A 16,115-nucleotide genomic window follows, 5' to 3' on the forward strand; every position below is an offset into this window, starting at 1 on the left:
AAACAACCGCCACCATCACCCTATAGCTGCTAGCAAGGGGTCTATTCGGAAAGACGGTCCTTTCCCCTCAAGAGTACTTATGGGGTCTCGCTGGAGAAAGGAGAGCTGCGGCTTCAACCCAAATCCGCGGTTACTCCTTCAGATCCTTTGTTAGGCAGGCTGCGCCCACTCCTTATTTCCTCACCCTTTTATTATAGTTGGGTGTTTTAGGGTTCCAAGCCCCCCCCCCCCATATTTACCACGGGGCCAAGAGCAACATTTGAAAAATGAGAGATATTACTAGATCTGGTAGTCCTAGATATCACTAGGCCTTGCGTTGAGTTCTTCGCAGCGCAAGCCTAACCATGTCTACTCAGAAGTAAGTCCTGTTGAATTAAATGAAGTTTACTCCCAGGTAATAGTTATGCAGCAGGTGAAAGTGTTCCTGCTACCCTGGGGTCTGTCAAACCACTGTAACTCACAAGAGCCCTGCTAGTATGTCTGGGTTGTTGCTATTTTATTTTATTTTATATTTATTGCATTGTACTTTTGTATTTGTATTTACTGTAGTTTTGCTATATTTTCTTTGTAGTAATCAGTTCATCACTTTGGGGGCTGTGACCAAAAAGCAGTACAGAAAATAACCAATGATGGCTGGTTTGCAGTCCCACACAGTCTGTGCCTTTCCCTTTCAGGATCTCCACCCCAGATGCTATGCAATAAGGACTTTGATATTGCCACATGTGTTTGTATGTTTGTTGCCAGGGTGTGGGAAGTAGGAATCCCTTTGCCTCACACTGTTATGATCTGGCTTCAGCTGCCCTCAGAGTGGGACTTTCAGTAGGGAGCAGGGTACTTGAAAAGCTCAGACACAATAGCCCTTCCTCATTCAGATCCTCTGGACTGAAGGAACAGGCTCTCAGGGTGCACAAGAAGGGTGCACAGTGTTGCCAGGGTACATGAAGCGATCATTTGGAGATGGGGGCGGGAGAGATGGGAAGAAGGGGAAAAAGCAGAGGCTAGAGGCCATTGGGCATTTAGCGCTGTTAGGATGCTACCTGGTAAAGCTAGCTTATCAGGCAACATTGGGGAAAGGTAGTTGGTGAAGTGGGGTGCCCCTGCTACCCTTTAATATACCGGTACAAGCCTTTCCTTGAAGTGACTCACTTGTTGAAATGTTAAGCATTTTGCTAGCATTATATAATTATTTATCTGGTTTTGGTCATGCATTGTTTTTTAGAAAGCTAATCTTACACCCTGGGACACTTCAGTCAAACATCAAATTAGGTAGATTTCCAGGATGCAAAGGGATTGTTAGCAACTCTGCAAAGGATCATAGCCTTAAGCCCACTGATTTCATTAGATCATCTTAATTGTGTGCTGAATTGTGGTTAGGATGTGAATATAAGTAAGGTCCAATTGCTAGGTTCTTCTTTGTAAGCATGGTATATTAGCTGGATGTAAAGATAATAATCTGGGCACTGAAATGCTGCATTCAGGAAGTCTTGGTAAATAATCTGGTAGTCTTATTTTGCAAAGTATTGTTTGCAGCATGAGAAAAAGAATGCCTGATTACTTTGATTCTTCCCATTGTATAATATTTCCTTAACTTTCAGCTGTTGCATAGTTTAAGTTTTCAGTATTAAATAACTCAAGCGGTTGGCATCCTTACATGTAACTTTGTAACTGGGGCCAAGAATGGAATGCACTAAACTATATCATTCTACTAATATCATTCCAAATAATTTTAGAAAGTAACATAGTTCTGTGATTAGAAAATGCTTTACTAGGCAAATATTTAAAAGGGTTAGGTAACATTTGTATTGTTCAGGGCAATTATAAGTAAAATTAATGTGGTTTGGAGTTTCGTGCTTGGTTTCTCCCCTTTCAGAAAAAAACTGAAAATACAAGGTAAATAAGACTTGACTAATTAATGGGATAGGGATAAAGCTTAGTCAGTGTGGCCTTGTGTCAGGGGAACGGCCCATCTGTAGAAAATTCAACATGCCAATGTGCCGCGTTCATCAGAAACATTGTCAGGATATCGGTCATAGGAATCTACCAACCATGTTCTTCTCGCGTCATTAAACACGCCCTCCATTAAACACAAAAAATGATTGTGGCCTTCCTCCACGATAGAAAGATTGCATCATGGAAACGTCTTCTTTCACAAGTCACTTGCTAAGGACGCTTTTTGGTGTACAGTAAAAGCCAGAATGAATCTTGTTGATTTCATTTTGATAGTATCTCAGTTCTCTGCTTGCAGGATGTGTTCCTTGCCTTTTGGTATTACCTTGTAAAACCTATTTTCCAACCCTACCCTTTCCATCCCCACCCAGGTAAGGGATATATTGGGACTCGCTGAAGCTGAGAATTTACTTCTTGTGACAGAGTATAATCTAAAAAAAAAAAAAATTTGACACAAGAACTGCATAAATTCAAGCCTACCAGCGAGCTACTTTTATTTTATTTATTTATTTACCCTTCATCTGAGGATCACTGGGCCGTTTGAAATATTAAAACCACAAAAATACATAACAGTAGCAACAATAAAAAACCAACCCCCAGAGTTTAAAAGGCCATAGATTGTTTTATTAGCGAAAGGCCTGGAAGAAGAGGAATGTTTTTGCCTCTAGTGTGCACTAACAGCCATTATTTGCTACTGTCTTTGTAATAATAGTGTTATGAGTTGTGGGTACAAGATTCCCCTAAATTCTTGGGTCTGATAGGTGTTAGAATTTAATCAGTGTTTGGGGTGTTAAATTTGGTTGCCAGACACAAAATTTAGCAAAGTTAAAATACTGACCAAACTAGCTTCCTATTTTCAGGAAATCTCCTGGGAGATTAGCCATTAACCAAAGAGAAAGAGAAGGTAATGGGCCATTAGGAAAGCCAGACAGAAGGCACTTTTTGCCAGTCAGAAAATGGGAGGGGTCCGTTCCTCAACCCAGATTTAGTTTGGAAGACAAAGGAGAGTTTTGAGGTAGAGTTTTAGAGGTGACTTTAGGATTGGGTTTTTGCAGCAATGTTGCAGTCTGTAAAATGCAGCAAGTTGGAGAGGGTCAGAGCCATGTTTGAGAGCATGTTGGATTTCTGTTTGAATCCAAGGCTGCAGCTATGGAGGAAGCGAGATCCTCTTGGAGTGTGATGATGAGAACCTTTCCATTGTAGTCCCAGGTTGTATATATGTGTAAATAAACCATATATCATAAAGACACTACAGTCTCTGCTACCCCTCATTTCCTGAATGAAACATGAACCCTGGGTAATCACCTAGAAACCCCTGGAATCTTGCACCACTCAGAGATTGGGGTAGCGTGTAGCAATACATATGTACAGTCATACCTCGCGTTACAGACACTTTAGGTTGCGCTTTTTCAGGTTACGGACCCGCTGAAACCTGGAAGTACCAAAACGGGTTGCTTCCAGGTTTGGGGGGTTGCGCATGCGCAGAAGCGCTGAATCGCAACTCGTGTGCGCAGGCGCACGGCTGCGGGTTGCAAACGTGCATCCCATACGGATCACATTTGCAACCCGAGCGTCCACTGTATATGCTTACCTTCAAACTGGCTTAAATCACAATTTGGATGGCAGATGCAGAACATGGGGTGCATTTACATTCCATTCCATATATCTATAAAAAGGAGGCTGGGCTGGAATACTGTAGAGTCCATGGACTGTCATCCTCCCAACTGCTAACAGTTGTTTCTAGGAGGGAAACGCAGCACAAATGTATCTATTGCATTTAAATTATAAATCAAACCACAGTTAGCATAGGCACAGGGATTTGGCAAACACTGAGGTACATTTGACTAGCAGAGCCTGCAAAATTGCTTTGAGCCCACAATTGAGATGTATAGCAGGTTGGTGTGAAAATGGTCTTCCAGACAAATCCTGCTGATGCAGAGGTTCCCTACCACTGTACTTTCTCCAGAAAACATGGACAAAATATTACTAGAAACCACCCTCCCTGAAAAAGTATTTCCCAGACAGGAAAACAATCAGACTTAGCACCATGCTTATTATACTTCTATTGATACATATATTAGAAGAGAGTGGAGAATTCATGTCATTGTAGAAGTGAAGGCTGACATTACTTTACAAGAAGATAATGGGTGGCAGTTATTATTTGAGGAAGACATAAAAAGCTTTTATACTTTTCTGTGTAATGCCATGACTCTGAGGAAGGAACTAATGCATTAACACTACTAGGTATCTGAAGAAGTGTGCACGCACACAAAAGCTTATACGTACCAAGAACAAACTTAGTTGGTCTCTTAAGGTGCTACTGGATACACACACACACACACACACACACACACATATACACATATACATTGTGTCAAACCAACACGGCTACCTACCTGAAACTATTATAATGATTTATGTTAATTTATAATAGAAATACTAGATTGAGGCACATGTTTAAATACATCATAGTGGTTGAATTCTTTCAACAAATGATACGATTAATCAATTGGTTAAAAAAAGACCACAGATGTGTAGTATCTTGGTTTCCTTTTTAAATATAATGAAAATAAAAGCCACTTGATAGCACTTTTGACATGCTTGTTTATATTTATTTATTTTTCAGCAAAAAAAGAGTAGAATGTGGTGGAGTGCCCTTATATCTGAAAACCTGAATCCTCTGGCTGATGGGGGAACCTATCACTGTCATGTTGGTGCCACTATATGAGGAGTGGTCTGAAAAAAGTTTTCAACTTTCTTTCAGCTCACTGGAGGGGAGAAAATAACTTTTAACTCATTGACGATTCTGTATAATGAACATTTCAACTTATACCAACAGGCAAGTCCCCAAAGCCTGCACTCCCAAAATAATACACAGTAGTGTATGTAACAGGGAGTAAGTAGTTATTTCCACACGATCTAAAGGTTTCTTAAAAGATAATGTAGAATGATTTGGAAGTGACCGTTTTGCCTGCAGAATGCAAAATAACTCATAAGCAACCATACCCTCAACATTTAGATAACTATCTAAAAGAAATACAGTACATTCAAACACCAGTGTCTATAAAACAAGCAGCAACAAGAACACCCCCACCCCGCCCACGGCCCAAGCCCAAACACGCTGGGTCTGGCTGGTGGTGGTTATTCGACGGCGAAGAAAGCTCACTCTGCACATCCTCAGAGATACCCTAATATTTGTTCGTCGCGCAGAATTACTGTCTCGCATTGAAAATAGACACTGGCGAGCTCGGTTGCAACGAACTGATACAGAATAGACAAGCTTCCTCAACCTCGGCTCTCCATATGTTTTTTGAGACTACAATTCCCATCATCCCTGACCACTGGTCCTGCTGGCTAGGGATCATGGGAGTTGTAGGCCAAAAAACATCTAGAGGGCCGAGGTTGAATAGAACAACAAGCAAAAGTCCGGGGCAGCGCGCTCGCCGTCCTGCCCCTTTAAGCACCCCCGCCTCCATCTCTCCCGGGCCGCTGCTCTTCAGCCATAAGCCCCGCCCACGACCCCTCTCGCTCACTCTGTCCCCGGAAGTGCCACGTGTACGAAGTGCGCTTGCGCGGCTGCGTCCGGTCCCTTCCGGTGTGAGGAGGGTGAGCGCCTCCCCGCCCTCCCACTCTGGGCTTGGCGCTGGGGCCGGGCGCGCAGTCACGGGAGCCCGCGCACCGACGACCCTCCTGCCGCCGCCGCCGCCGCCACCATGGCCCAGCCGGGGAGACCAGCCGCCTACAGCAGCCAGAACGGAGCTGGGCAGCCGCAGCAGCAGCAGCCGTACAGCAACGGTGAGTGAGGCCCGGCCGCGTCCGGGTGGGGTCGGGTGGGGGCAGCGCACGGACTGCGCGGAGGACCCCAACATGCCGGCGCTGGCGCCCGTCTTGCGCCTGGAAGGGCCCTTGGGACGAGGCGAGTGAGCGCCACCAGCAAAGGCAGGGAGGGGTGTGTGTGTTTGTCTAGATGTGTCTAATGAGGAGCGCTGGGGTTTCCTTCTCGTTTGTTAGCCCGCCTTGCTGCTAGAAATAAGGGCTAGACGACTCACACGGCTTTGGGAGTCTGGGAGGGTTTCTACTTCTTAACCCTGACCCAGACCTTTCAGGCTCCTTAAGTCGCAGTCACGGCTTCTCTAGTAGCGAGTGACTAATGGGGAAGTGCTTTGAGCAGTAGCACTCTTCTTATTATTGTTCAGGCTTGATTTGATACCCGGTTTTGGCTTCATGGCAGACCTTAGTGTTTTCCTGCTAGGAGGCTTGTGAATGGCGTGGGTTCGGAGCCCTGGTGGCACCCTTAAGAGCGAAACGTTCCTTGCCGGAATATTCACGTACCTGAATGCAGAACAAAAGGAGAAAGTGTCGAGTGACTGCTCTGTACAGCCAGCTGCTCATGTAACCTTTTAAAGGTAGTTTCTCGATTTCACAATCACTTGATCAATGATAAGTTGCTTCTTCGGTATAACCGCCCCAGAGTTTTTTTGTAAGAATGAAGGGCTTGACGTGAGGAGGGCTGCATGCAGTGTGATAGTAGCTTTAGTTTGTGTTCTTCATCTGCTACAAAGAATCTAGGTGGATCATGACCAAGAACTGCTGGTGTAAGTATTTGGATACAAAGTATAACATCAGATCTCTTTTATCTGACTGATTGCTCAAGTCTTCTTTTACTGCGGAACATAACTATAATCTGAGACTGGGTGGATACATGTCTGAACTATGCCCATTCACCCACAGGTACACCTACAGATGTTTCTGGGTTAAGCAACACAATTCGTAACCTTTAGATCTGGTCCACTGTGCATTTATGCGGTTGGATGGGGCCGATAGAAAGCATTTGCTATATATCTTTAAATTGTACTTGCTGGAAAACATAGGAGGGGAGAGTGCTCTTGTGCTTGAATCCTGTTTGCTGGTTTCTCACAGGTAATCACTGTGAGAATAGGATGCTAGACTAGATGGGTCATTGGCCTGATCCAACAGGCCCTTCTTATGCACCCCACTTTCAGGATTTCTGTTGTCTGAAAGACACTTTTCTTACAGATTTTACCAGTCCTTAGTAATTACAGGATTTATGGGAATGACCACAGAACTTCATTATTTGGAATAATAAAATGCTATGGCTGGTGGCAACATTTGGATTATCTACAGTTTCATAAGCCATGGACAACCATGGAAAACCATAGACATGCACCATGGAAGTATGTTCTTCCCTATCCCTCCTCTTCCTGTTGCATGCTACCTATAGCAAAAACATTCTGTCTTCTGTTAAGCCAGAGTTCCCATTACATACCAACTGGGAAACACTAACTTAATGTCAGTCATCCTGGTTTGCAAGCAAACATCAAACCAAGGAATTATTGCTGAGACGTGTCGTGTCTAGAGTTTTGTAAACCATGGCATATAAAGCTCTGAACAGTTCTGCCTATATGACCCAATGCTGCCTCTATGTAGCAGCAGAGTGCTGCACATTAAGTTCACATAAAATCAAGTTGCTCACTCTTGATCATATTTCTAAACAGTATCTGAAATCTGTGTAGCACCTTAAAGAGGAACCTTTCTTGTTTTGGAATCAAATGAGGAAATAAGGTTACAGATTCAGTGTGGCATTTTGGAATACCTTCACTTAGCTGAAATATCCTTGAGGCCTCAGCCACCATTTTGAACTTGGTTTGCCTATGTGGCACTATGTTTATGTGGTGGTGGGAGGATCTTGATTGCGCCCCCCCCTGAAGTACGGCTCCTACGCTTAAATAGCTGCACATTTATACTTGAATATCTGCAGTTGAAATGGCTAGCTTTAAAAGATTGTTGTTTTATAAAATCATCATTTAATTATTTGTCTCATAAGAGATTCTAAGTAAAGTTTGGATACATGAATGTGGCTTGTGTTTTGCCAACATCATGAATGGCTCATATAGCATAAAGACAGCCCTTCTTCTGAACAACTTGTACTCTAAATAGAACAATCTACAAGCAGAGAGTAGGTTGCCAAAAAAGTGCTGCTGTTAAAAATGCACAGTTCTGAACAAATGAATTTAATTATATGTAAGTATAGATGGAGTAAAGAAGAAGTAAATTTAGAACAAGCTGAAACAGGGAAACCAGTGGCCTGGATCAGACATAATGGGAAACATGAACGAGCTCCTCCTGCCCTTTATTTATTTATATGCATAATTGGAGGAGATTTGTTTAGCAGAAAACCAAGGTTTCTAGTTATGCCTAGAGAGGCCCTGAGGCCACTGGAATATGTGAGGGAAAGGAGCAAAATATCAGGCTAGTGTGATGCTTCCCAATAATGGGAGAGTTCTTTTCTTGTGGAATTAGGAATTGGTTTGGTCACCTCATAAGATGAGAAGACTGTCTGGAAAAGACCCTGATGTTGGGAAAGATTGAGGGAACAAGGAGAAGGGGACGACAGAGGACGAGATGGTTGGACAGTGTTCTCAAAGCTACTAACATGAGTTTGACCAAACTGCGGAAGGAAGTGGAAGACATAAGTGCCTGGCGTGCTCTGATCCATGGGGTCACGAAGAGTCGGACACGACTAAATGACTAAACAGCAACAACATCTTAAAGGAACTTTTTGGCAGAGTAAATAAATACCCATCCTTTACACATGTCAGGCATACCGCTGGCCCACATCCCTTTAACACCCATACCACCACTGTGCAAGGCCAGCAGCATAGCCCCAGTCATTGTGTGAGCTGATGTTGTGGTTTGCTTTCTGGAATGCCATGTTTAATTGTCTGAATAGGACCCAAAAATCTAAAGACTGTTCGTAAGGATGAATGTAGTTGTAGAACTTCCCAGGTCTTTCAGTTTGTGAGCATTCCAGTGTGTGAGATTCCAGCAAAACATGCCTGTTCCGGCCTTACATGACACACGTATTTATTCCTCCACATCCTTTATACTCTAGTGATTCATTTCATTCCCAGAGAATTCTCATTGGACTTACCCTTGATACTTTGCATCTCTTGATGTTCTCACTTTTGCTGTTCTCATTTATTCTCATGACTCCTGGGACAACATATTCTAGCAGTGGGAAACTTCCAGCCTGTGGGCCTAATTAAGCCTGGCATGAGTCCCAATTTGGTTTTTGAGGCCTTTATCCACAAAGCACATCCACTTGCCCCACATCTCATGTAATTAGTGGTACCAGGTGTGAGACAGGTATGGATTTGGCTGCAAAGGAACAAATGAGGGCTGAGGTCCTGATCATTCTTCTGGAAGTGGTGCTCCCTGCCAGTGCCAATTGATAGCTACTGGCAGGGAGTCCCATTCCGACTTGCTGTACTAGGGAGTTCTTTGACCAAAATAGTGTAGTTGAGGGGGACTATATCTGTTTGGAGCAAGCTTTGAATTCAGACCACTTCTTCCAAATAGTGCATTGATCTTTCTGCAGATGCATGCAGAGGGGGAAATGCAGTTTGGAGGAACGGTTATAGCAAACCTGTTTGAAGGTGTACTTCCCATCTGTATCCTTATGTTATGACAGGTAGGTGGTCTCTCTCACCTGTCAAAGTAACCCTGCCCCGGTGGGTGGGGAATTGGGGATCCATCATGATGAATGCCCAGTTCCCCACACCTGCCTTATACTGATACCAATCCTGTATCTTGATTTGAATTTTGTAATTTTGCTGTCTAGTATTGTTTCGATTCATTTATTTTATTTATTATACTTTTGGGGTACAGTCAAACCTCAGTTGCTGAACATAATCCATTCCAGAAGACCATTCAACTTCCGAAATGTTTCACAACCGAGGCACAGCTTCTGATTGGTTGCAAGAGCTTTTTGCACTCAAGCGGAAGCCGTGTCAGATGTTCAGTTTCCAAAAAACATTCGAATACTGGAGCATTTACTTTTTTGCCATTTGGGAGCCGATACATTCCAAAGAGGAGGATTCGGGAACCAAGGTTTGGCTGTATATTTGTTTTGTATTGGGAAGTGTTTTTATTTCTCCTGTGAGCCACTTTGAGCTCAAGTTGGTTGCTGGGGAAATGACATACAAATATTAAACAAAATCATTTTAAAAAACTGTCCGATCGCTTAACCTAAGTATTACAAGGATATCTGGATATTCTCCAGAACACATCTGGCTCGGTGCAGATCTTCTTAACAAAGAATGCTTACAACACTTGTATATAATAGAAGAGTGGCAGGCTCTAAAGAATGGAAGAGCAGAATTCAGCTTTGAACTCCAGCTTTGAAATGTATACAGGTGCAATTCTATTCTGGTATACCCCTGTTCATAGCACCCATAAGTTTGGTCCTTCCACAGGTAATTTTGTCTTATGGCAACTTCACATACTCTGTGTCATTTGATTACTTTTCAAAATTATGTGGATTGCAGTTCCCTTACAGTCCTGTCCTGGAACAACTGCAGGATATTAGCTGGGGATGGGAAGGGAAAGCGCATTCCTAAATTTACTGATCTTCATGAAATCTGGCTTGAGGAATCAGAAATCAATGAGAGCTCACTTGACTGTTCGAAAGTGTGGGATCTTGCTGTTTTCTGAAAAACAGGAAGTACAGATCAGTTGGAGAATTGACTGAATTGATGAGTTGTCATCTTGAAACTGAAAATCAAATATGAAAGAGTATCTTAGGCTACTTATGTTTGGCAGTTACACTATACATAGAACACACACCTTAAAAATTATATTGGCTACCAAATTATTTTAATGGCTAGGGCATTTGCATGCATGGGGAATGATTTTCCCAGTAAAAATTATGCTGTGTTGTAGGTATTATTTAATATCTTTATTCCACAATATAGATTTGATTTCTACTTGTTCAGATTATACACAAAAATCTGCCCACTACTGTTGAGCAGAGCTTTTACTGAGGTAAACATTGGGGAGGGGTGGGGAGAGGGCATGATGTTTGTCACCTTATTCTGGCCATCGGTGACAGTTGGAAGTAAAACGATTCCTTACTGCATCCAAAACCCAGCATAGATGAGAGATTTTCCCAAGCCCCTTTCCTTCTCCAGAGAAGGATGAGAAGAGTTCCTGCCAGAATAACGAACATGCTTTGTAGCAATGACATTGTGGACCTTTGATTCCAGTCTTTCCCATGAAAGGAGGCAGACTTGGCCCTGCAGTCACATTAAGATTCAGAGGCCCATGAAACCTCAGCAAAATGTATTTTAGAGACACTGCCAGCCGTCTGAATGATGGCTAGTCAAAATGTCTGTACCCTTGGGTACAGCTCTGTAAAAATTACTCTGTACTGGTCAGATTATCACTTGTTGTAATTAGTTATTTACTCTGCTACCTATCTAAAACTAGGTCCCTCACACCCATTTTTCAGATCGCACCATCACAGAGACCCAGGGCGCAGTGGTGGTAAAATAGAAGATGTGGAACTTATTTCTCATGGATCTTAGCATTTTGTTTTTAAAAAACCGAGTTAATTTTTCAGAAACAGATTGTATTTTGCTGAACATTACTGATGACGAAACTAAACTTATATTTGTGCACCAGCCATGAAACTGAACAAATAAACATCTGTTTCAAGATAACCTATCTAAAAATTAAAAATTAAAAGATAGTCAGCATTTCATGCCCAAACCTTTTGAGGGAACTGTTTTGGCAGATTGCCCTTTATTAAAGATTATTGTCCAAATTATGCCTCTGGTCTTAAGATACAATTTGAGAGAATGATGGGCTTTCTGATACTGATTTTTTTCAGAAAAGTTTTTAAGAACTATTCTAGGCACCCCAGCTCTCCATGAGTATTTTCTCTGAAGTGAAGTAATACTTGGGGTAGAATTGTATGTGCATTTGAACCTTTTCAAGTATTGAGTTATATTGCTAATAGATCCAAAGCAGACTCCCCAAAATATGTTGTACAGAATGTACTCGGCTCAACCTACCAGTTAGTCATATGATACAAGAGTTTTGCAGTGATGTTTTGATCATGTGGATTTTTGTTCATGAGTTTTCTCAATTTTGAGCATCCTTTGTAATGCTGGGACTTAAATGCAATAATTCTGTCTTAGTGGGATGGATGGGCTACATGAAGATGGCCCCATGTTGTGTTTATGTACTAAAATGTTGCTGGAAATTATTTAACTCATATTAACAGTTGTGTTGAGCAATCCAAGTGTTTATCATTCTCACATTCTACAAAATACCACATGCAGTTCTGCATTAGAAATATTGGAAATCCCCTTCAGTTTGCACCTTTGTGTCACCTTTGACAGCATTATTCGTTACTTGCTTAGTTATTCTTCAACTGCAAGTATTGGAAATATATTTGTCCTCCAGCTGATAAATTTGGTAAAATCTACAAAACAAGTCCTTTTATAATGAAAATAAGCAGACTGCACAGTCACCACATCTTCCTTGGCAAAATTCTTTTTGAGCCTGATGCTCTTGATCTGTTACTTGGATCAGGGTGGTGGTATTTGCTGTGACTCTTCAATAACAGGAAAGACTCCTGCAGTTATTTGTTCTTTCATCTTATCTGTTTCTGCCTGTTTTGTGTTTTTGTTTTATGCCTGCATTTGTTTGTGTATGGCCTGTGGCTGAAGCAAATTAACTATACTATGGTCCCCTCTCTTACTGCCTCATGGCGGCTTGGAGCCAAACCAGATGTGACACAGGATACATGGGGAACATCTGCTGACAGCTCCTGTTCTGTTTTCAGTTTAATGCAGTTGCAGCAGGTTCTAAATTTGATCAACGCAGTAGTTTGGGATGGTCATGCCCCCTTCTTCTTTCACATTTGTAGGGGCGACATCAGGTCAACTTAATATTTCCTCTTTGGGGAGAAAAATATGCTGGATGGGAGAGTTGGATTTTTTTAGGGCTAAGCATCCCCTTCCCACTTCTCTGACCAAACATGGAGCTCTCTGTGGCTGCATTAAAGTATCAATCAAAACTGTTGTGATACATTCTATATCATGCCCATAGGGAGCCTAAACATTTTGGGAAGGGGACCAAAAAAGCAATAGGGCATTTATCTGGTCTGTAGGACTTTTAAAGACAAAATTGTAAACTGTTTTTATTTAACCTTTAACTGTACTTCAGCTTGTGTACATTCAAAATATTTCACTAAGCAACTTCGACAATTGCTACTTTTCTTGCAGTCAATTAACAAAAAAGGTAAAAAACAAACTACCAGTAGAAAGTCAAGAATGAGCTTCAGCAGTATTCTTATAATTTATAACAAAAGTTTTATTGTTTTCAATGCTGCAAAATGTAGTGAATCTAAGGCCAATGCTATCGTCATGACGTTACTGCTTAAAAGAGCAAGCTCTGCTTTACATTATTACAGTACTGGCAATAGCTGTGAACCTTAAAAAAAGGGGGGGTAAAGGACCCCTGACAGTTAAGTCCAGTCATGAATGACTCTGGGGTTGCGGCGCTCATCTCGCTTAACTGGCCGAGGGAGCCGACTGTTGTCTGCAGACAGTTTTTCCGGGTCATGTGGCCAGCATGACTAAGCCGCTTCTGGTGAAACCAGAGCAGTGCATGGAAATGCTGTTTACCTTCCTGCCGGAGTGGTACCTATTTATCTACTTGCACTTTGATGTGTTTTTGAACTGCTAGGTTGGCAGGAGCTGGGACTGAGCAACTGGAGCTCACCCCGTCATGGGGATTTGAACCGCCAACCTTCCGATTGGCAAGCCCAAGGCTCAGTGCTTTAGACCACAGCGCCACCCACGTCCCTTGTGAACCTAAAACTAGTGTTAAATTAGGAAAGCAGTTTTCAGTTGTTGACATACTGCTTAGAATAGTCAGTGCAGTCTTAATGAAAAGACCATGTCCTGGAAATGCTGTTCCATATTTTGTGAGCTCGTATGCAGATTGCAGCAACGATGGACATTCTTCAGTAAGGGATTTTACCAACTCAAACTCTGATTTCAAGTAGTTGTGGGTTGTGTTTCAGTATTTCAACGAGTGGATTCAAATTGTCCTCATTCAGTGCTTGAGCAAATGTTTGCAAGCTACAGATATAACAGTATTGTATGTCTCCTTGAATGTGTTTTTTTATTTATGAGTGCAATGGTCAATAACTCACCTAATTGGTGAATTTAGATACTTAAGAAAAAATTGACCAGCTCTGTCAATCTTCCTCCCTTGTCACATGATGTTTAATGGTAGGCAGATTCTGCTCCAGTACTATTCCAAATAAGAGCATATTTAAGAAGAAAAACAAAGGTTGTCATGTTCATTTTCTAAAATAATTTTAATTATCAGTTCATTAAAAGTTAGGGGGTGCAGAGAATTTGGGGGGCAATCTCCCCTATCCCAACTACAGACCTGCTTCACATGTCTCCTGCATGACACCTGGGTTAGTGATTCAGGGAGTTAATATGACTTACCGGTAATTCCATTCCCTTGTGTAACCATGTGCCAATCAGCTTGCTATAATGCTACAGTGCTAATGGAAAGGGTATCTGCTTGATTTGGGGCTATTTCCTGTCTCCTCTGGTAGCTCCCCATCTCACACCAAAGGCCTTTACTAAGGGTTCTTTGAACCTTTGGAGAAGATTTTTAAGGTCACAGGGAAATATAGTGAGGAGCAGTGGGTTGTGAATTGCCTTGGTGTAAGCTTCCCTTCTTTTTGTGCAACTAAGCACTTTTTGTGCAGTAGTGATTACATACCTTTTTGTTTGTGCAAAATCTTAAACATGTTACCGTATTTTTTCCACCATAACACTCACTTTTTTCCTCCTAAAAAGTAAGGGGAAATGTCTGTGCGTGTTACGGAGGGAATGCCTACGGGTGGCATGCCTACGGATTTTCCTCCTCTAAAAACTACGTGCGTGTTATGGTCGAAAAATACGGTAGTTCTTTTTATGGAATTATACCCCATTGTGAACAATGATATGGGGGCTTTATAATTAATGTGAAGCAAATCGGCAAAAAATGCATATAGTTACTGCTTTTCCTGTGGCTTTCTCTCTGCCTTTAACTTGTATCTTCAGGAAAATTTAGTTTCTGTTCCTGAAATGTTTGCATTCCTCAATGGCAAGAATATATAGCATTCATTCAATGATTTTCCTCCTTCCCCAGGTCCTGTACAAAACCCAATGGTGAATTCATCACGCTTACCAGGTGGACAGGGATACAATTCTTTTGTCCCAGGCATGTATTCTCAGCAAGCGCCTGCAAAGAACCTGGTGAATACATCTTCTGGACCCTATAACTATGGTGCACCTCAGAACGCTTCACCTTTTAGTAATTATCAGGGACCTGGGCAGACTCTTAATCGTCCACCTATTGGATCTGCTTCTCTAGCAACAACACAACAGGGACCTGTTGCCCAGATGCCTCCTCTATCGCAGAACTCAGCTGCTGCATCAAGCTCTGCAGGTAGCTTTCATTCTGGAGTTAATCTCCCAGCACACTCAAACTGGCAGTACGGACAGGCTCCTTCAATTCAGCCAGCAATGGGCTCTCAGCCAAACCATTTTGCTCATGCAGGGGCAACTCAGCCATTGTTACCTTCATCAGGGAATACAAATCCATCAGCAAGCTATCATGTTTCTTCTGCTGGAGGTCCTCCAGTTCAAAACAGCTATACAAAGCCAGGTAAGAAAATAAATTCTCCCAATATATTTCTGCAACTGGAGTAGCAAAGAATATTGACTGTCATTCATCTTGAGCATTCTTGAGTCCAGACTTTTGAAATAATGATGTACTTAAAAGCAATCAATTCTGGAAAAACGAATAAATGTTCTCATGTGGGTGGAAATCAGTGCTTTTTTTCGGGGGGGATGCAGGGATACACATACCTCTAAACATTTTGTGTATCTAAGTTTGGCCTCATGGAGGGGCAGTATTTCAATATGAGTAGGAAAATGAGCGTAGCCCTAAACCCTTTTTAAGATAAGCACTGGGTGAAATTCAACATTGTGCTATTATGATGCTTCCAGCAGTGCAAGCATTTTGCAACAGACAAGTAGATTCTTCATTGTTGCTGGTATGAGAAAAAGGTGGGTGGGGAGAACATTTCATCCCTGCTACATCATTGTATATGTTGTACCTTGTGGCATTATAGACAGAATGTGTCATATGGATGGGGGTTACACCATGTGTAGCTCTTACCTACAGAGTGATTTATTACACTTGTATGAAACAAAATGAACAGGGCTAAACCTAGTGGTGTGGGTAGTCAAATACATTTCACAATATTCACGCTACACTAATTAACA

The 16,115-nt window shown here is 42.1% G+C and overlaps 1 protein-coding gene across 2 annotated transcripts in view; it reads left to right on the forward strand.

Moving 5' to 3' along the window:
* Positions 1 to 5,546: 5,546 nt before the first annotated feature.
* Positions 5,547 to 16,115, forward strand: part of SEC24A (SEC24 homolog A, COPII coat complex component) — a 34,586-nt gene continuing 24,017 nt past the window's right edge. The window contains exons 1-2 of one of the 2 annotated variants that reach the window (XM_081893137.1): positions 5,547 to 5,742; positions 14,974 to 15,492. In XM_081893137.1, coding sequence (XP_081749263.1) covers positions 5,661 to 5,742; positions 14,974 to 15,492 — 601 coding nt within the window. In that variant the 5' untranslated portion in view covers positions 5,547 to 5,660. The remainder of the gene's footprint in view (positions 5,743 to 14,973; positions 15,493 to 16,115) is intronic. The other variant, XM_081893136.1, reaches the window with a different exon arrangement.

Source organism: Podarcis melisellensis (assembly GCF_964234715.1).
Source record: "Podarcis melisellensis genome assembly, chromosome: 2".
Classification (NCBI taxonomy): domain Eukaryota; kingdom Metazoa; phylum Chordata; class Lepidosauria; order Squamata; family Lacertidae; genus Podarcis; species Podarcis melisellensis.